We start from the raw sequence: 4,162 nt of genomic DNA, 5'->3' as shown, positions 1-4,162 counted from the left end.
AGTTTGAGTTTTCTTTTTCTTTTTCTTTTTTTTATTTATTTATTTATAGTTTGAATTCATTTTTTATTTTTATTTTTACATTTAAATTTTAGTTAAAGTTTCAGTAATTTTGTTGTGTTTTTACATTTTTTTTATTATGTTCCTACAGTATATATATATATATATATGTGTGTGTGTGTGTGTGTGGTGTGTGTGTGTGTGTGTGTGTGTGTGTGCGTGTGTGACCCTGGAGCACAGAAGAGGTCATCTGTAGCACAGCTATATGTGTAGCAAATAGACAACAATTGTATGGCTCAAAATTATGGAGTCAAAATAGGGCCATATATATCTGCAAAATAAAACAATGTTTTGCAAACAAAAATATGTTTTGCAAAAAAAATATATATGTTTTGCAAAAAAATATATATGTTTTGCAAATAAAAATAGAGTATTGAGAAAAAAAATTGCTTTTTTGCAAGTAAAAAAAAATAACTGCAAAAGAAAGGTTTACCGCTGAGAGAAAATATAAAGTTTAGCAAAGTAAAACTTCAGCCGCATTAACTTTGCAACACATTTCCCTTTGCGCTGCTCCTTTAAATCCGCGTTTCAGTCATCCGTGCCTTTGCAGTGCAAGCTTTCCTTTGCGCTTCATTTTTTCTTTGCGCCTCGCTTTGTGTCCCTGATTTGACGTGGGGGAGGGGTCAAGAGGTTGAGGTGTGTACAAGGGACGAAGGCGCGTCCTTCTCGTTACGTCATCAGCGCGAGCCCCAGAGCCCTGACCGAGTGGATCGATCGAAATGGCGGAGCAGAGACATGCGGGTGATGGATCACAGGTATGTATTATTGATCGCTTTCTTCTTATTATTATTAGACTCCTATATTATTAATAACAGATACTTCAGACCGGCCAGAGGGTGGCATTTAACGGGGTTTTGCAGTAAAATTATTTGAGTAAGAAGCTATTATGTGTGGAGAGCTTTCACTGAACATCATAATCTCATTTTTTTTATGGAGATGGGCCTGTAGAGGCTTTTTGCATCTGAAATCTTTTAATGTAATCCACAAAAAAGGCAAAATATAGTATGTGTGGTGGAAATAGCATTCAGACATACGTTACTGCATCCGCCATGTTCTGTTGTCATGTGACCCCTATGTTCTTTGATCTGAGACAGAGTAACTGCAACACACATAACTAGTTTTAGGAAATGCATATGGACATCATTTTATCAATATTCCTAAAACCTTCTCATGTATTTTCATGATAGTAAAGTATATTAATAATAATGATGATGATGTTCGACTGTTGTTTTTTCAAATGCACGTTATAAGTGACTCAAACTCGAACTGCTTACATAGAGCATTATTTCCTACTGATCAGAATCGTGAAAACACTCAAATAAGAAACAATCGTGCACAAAACACACACAGATACATGCACAGAACTCAACACGCACACAACCAGCCAAACTCCCAAGGGTGTTTTAACTTTAGCTGACTCGCATATCAATTTTTAAATATTTTTTTATACATTTAATCAAATAAATTCTTATCTTTAGGTCCATGGACCTAATGATGCCACAAGTCACCAGCTGGGAAGGATGATCATGGAAAGACTGCTATCCAAACTGCAGGATGCAATGAGTCGCCTACCCCTAGATTTAGATTATTTGCAGTTTTTATGCGGTCATGAGCTTCTCTTCATTTCATCAGTCTATGATCAAATTTCAGTCCCAGAGGAACTCCTTGGCGAACTGTCAACCTTGAAAAACACAGTGGATAGGCATATTGACAATAACAATGAACCTGTTACTGCCCTTGAAGTTGAATTTGGAGTTAAGGGGCCCCCAAAGTTTATTATTTCCAGAGAACATCTTCAGTACCTAGTTAATATGCAGCTATCTGTTCCATGTATTGCCGAGCTTCTTGGTGTGTCAACAAGGACAATCAAACGTCGCCTCACTGAGTATGGCATTTCTCTAAAGGACACCTACAGTAAAATCACAGATGAAGAACTTGACAACCTAGTGAGGTCAATCAAAGCTAAAAGTCCACACCTAGGCCATAGAATGATGAAGGGACACTTACAAGCCTTGGGTCATCGTGTGCCATGGACAAGAGTTTGGGATTCCATGCATCGAGTGGACTCTGCTGGAATACTTGCAAGAATTACACAATTGAGATGTGTAGTCAGAAGGACTTATTCCGTCAAGGGCCCTCTTCATGTTGTTCACGTAGACACAAACCATAAGCTGATAAGGTATGTTATGCGTGTCAAGCCATTGATGTAATGCTACTGAAAAGTATATGTGACCCTTTCTGTGAAAATATCACATATTGTGATCACATTACATTTTGAAGTCATTATTTGTGAGTTTCTGAGTTTTCTAATTCTATTTAAATTCTTTGAAAATGTATGAAGGAATATAAGTAATGCCCAAATTTTTTTTGTTATTTGATATTTTTAATCCTTAAAAATGACTTATTATGCATGCGAGTTTCTCTCTACAGTTTACATACGCATTTCAACTGGTAATAACAGATTATCTTTTATCAGATATGGCCTTGTGATATTCGGTGCCATTGATGGGTACTCCAGAAAGGTATTTTTCTCTTTATTTAATGCATTGTTGGCCCTATAAATTTTGTACAAATCAAATTCCTGATGGAATGCGTAAGTCTAACTTTACTTTATGTCTCTCAGGTCATGTACCTTGGAGCTGCAACAGATAACAAGGCATCCACTGCCCTCGGTTTTTTCCTTCAGTCAGTGGAGAGACATGGGTTTCCCTTGAGGTAAGACAACTTACATCATGAGTGTGTATGAATGCTTTTGTTACCTCCAGTAATGATTGCTTCTTTTGTGAACGTCACCTTGGATAAAAGCATAAGCTAAATGTAAATAAATCCCTGCTTGTTTAAACATGGTTAACATAGGTTTCTTTTCTAAAATACCTGGTCATATTTAATTTTTTGCATTTAGAGTTCGAGGAGACCAAGGAGTTGAAAATGTAGAGATTGCCAGATGTATGTTTTCTGTGCGAGGTTGTGGCAGGGGAAGCTACATTTCAGGGAAAAGCGTGCATAACCAGCGGTAAGCAGCAAGATAAGTTAGTTAAAGCTTGATATTAATCTTAAAGTGTTCTGTTTCTAAGAATGATGATTTGTGTTCAACATTACACACTGTTTTCTCTTCCATTTTTAGCATTGAGCGCCTTTGGCGTGACATATGGATGGCAGTTACAAACATCTATTACGATGTTTTGCACAGCCTTGAAGAGGAAGGATTACTAGAGCCAACCAACAGCCTTCACCTCTTTTGTTGTCAGTTTGTGTTCCTGCCTCGTCTCCAGGCCAGCCTTGACTCCTTTACTATTGGGTGGAATAACCATCCTCTCCGCACAGAGAGTAATCGAAGCCCAGAACAGTTGTGGGAAATTGGACTCCTGCAAAACCCTGTCACTCCTCCAGTCCCATCTGAGGTATTTTAAGAATTTGTCTTTTAATGCATGTAATGTTTTCATGCAAGATATTGTCCCAATGTCCATAAACTATTACCAACTTTTAACAGATTGTACAAGACGACGACTCTGACTGGGACACAGACAGTATCTCTGACCAGCCGTGGACAGGAATTGTAGTTCCTCCAGTCGAATGCCCCTTAACTGAAGAACTTAAGGCCCAAATTCAAACTTTTTTTTAACCCAAACCTCACACTCTCAAAACTATGGAAGAGACCAGTATTTAGAAGTTTTAAATTTTGTACTGCTTCATTCTTAATTGACACTAAATCAATCATTGAAATGACTAGTGAACAAATGATCCATTTACAAGCAAATTAACATCCAATACAATAAAAAACAAACTTAAGTTGACATTGCATGCTTGTTTTATTTTCTGTATTTGCTATATTTAAGAAAAAGGCTCTTATAACAACGTGTTCTCTAAACACATGCATTAAGATATCAAATTTTACAATATGTAACACGTTGTGTTCTCTACAGATACACAGTAAATTTCAAAACCATAAAGAACATTTGCCAATGTATAAAAGTTTTTTTTTCCCGAACATGTACAATTCCATACATTTAGTAGCATTTTAAATTCTGTTAAAACCGTTGTCAAATTGAATGGCTTGCAACATGACTGACTTAAAAGAACTGTAGTCACCCATGTGTACTGTGGG

General features: G+C 36.8%; 1 protein-coding gene across 1 annotated transcript; it reads left to right on the top strand.

The window, feature by feature from the left end:
• The first annotated feature begins 438 nt into the window (after positions 1-438).
• Positions 439-3,851, top strand: LOC113078383 (uncharacterized). The gene is made up of 7 exons (XM_026250711.1): positions 439-812; positions 1,536-2,236; positions 2,534-2,579; positions 2,681-2,772; positions 2,960-3,070; positions 3,182-3,458; positions 3,548-3,851. The coding sequence occupies exons 1-7, from the start codon at positions 777-779 to the stop codon at positions 3,677-3,679; spliced, it is 1,395 nt and encodes a 464-aa protein (XP_026106496.1). The 5' UTR covers positions 439-776; the 3' UTR covers positions 3,680-3,851.
• Positions 3,852-4,162: the final 311 nt, after the last annotated feature.

The sequence above is a fragment of the Carassius auratus genome, unplaced genomic scaffold (assembly GCF_003368295.1).
Source record: "Carassius auratus strain Wakin unplaced genomic scaffold, ASM336829v1 scaf_tig00025653, whole genome shotgun sequence".
In the NCBI taxonomy this organism is placed as follows: Eukaryota; Metazoa; Chordata; class Actinopteri; order Cypriniformes; family Cyprinidae; genus Carassius; species Carassius auratus.
Note: the sequence above shows the minus strand (reverse complement) of the source record. Positions and strands in the feature narration are given on the sequence as shown.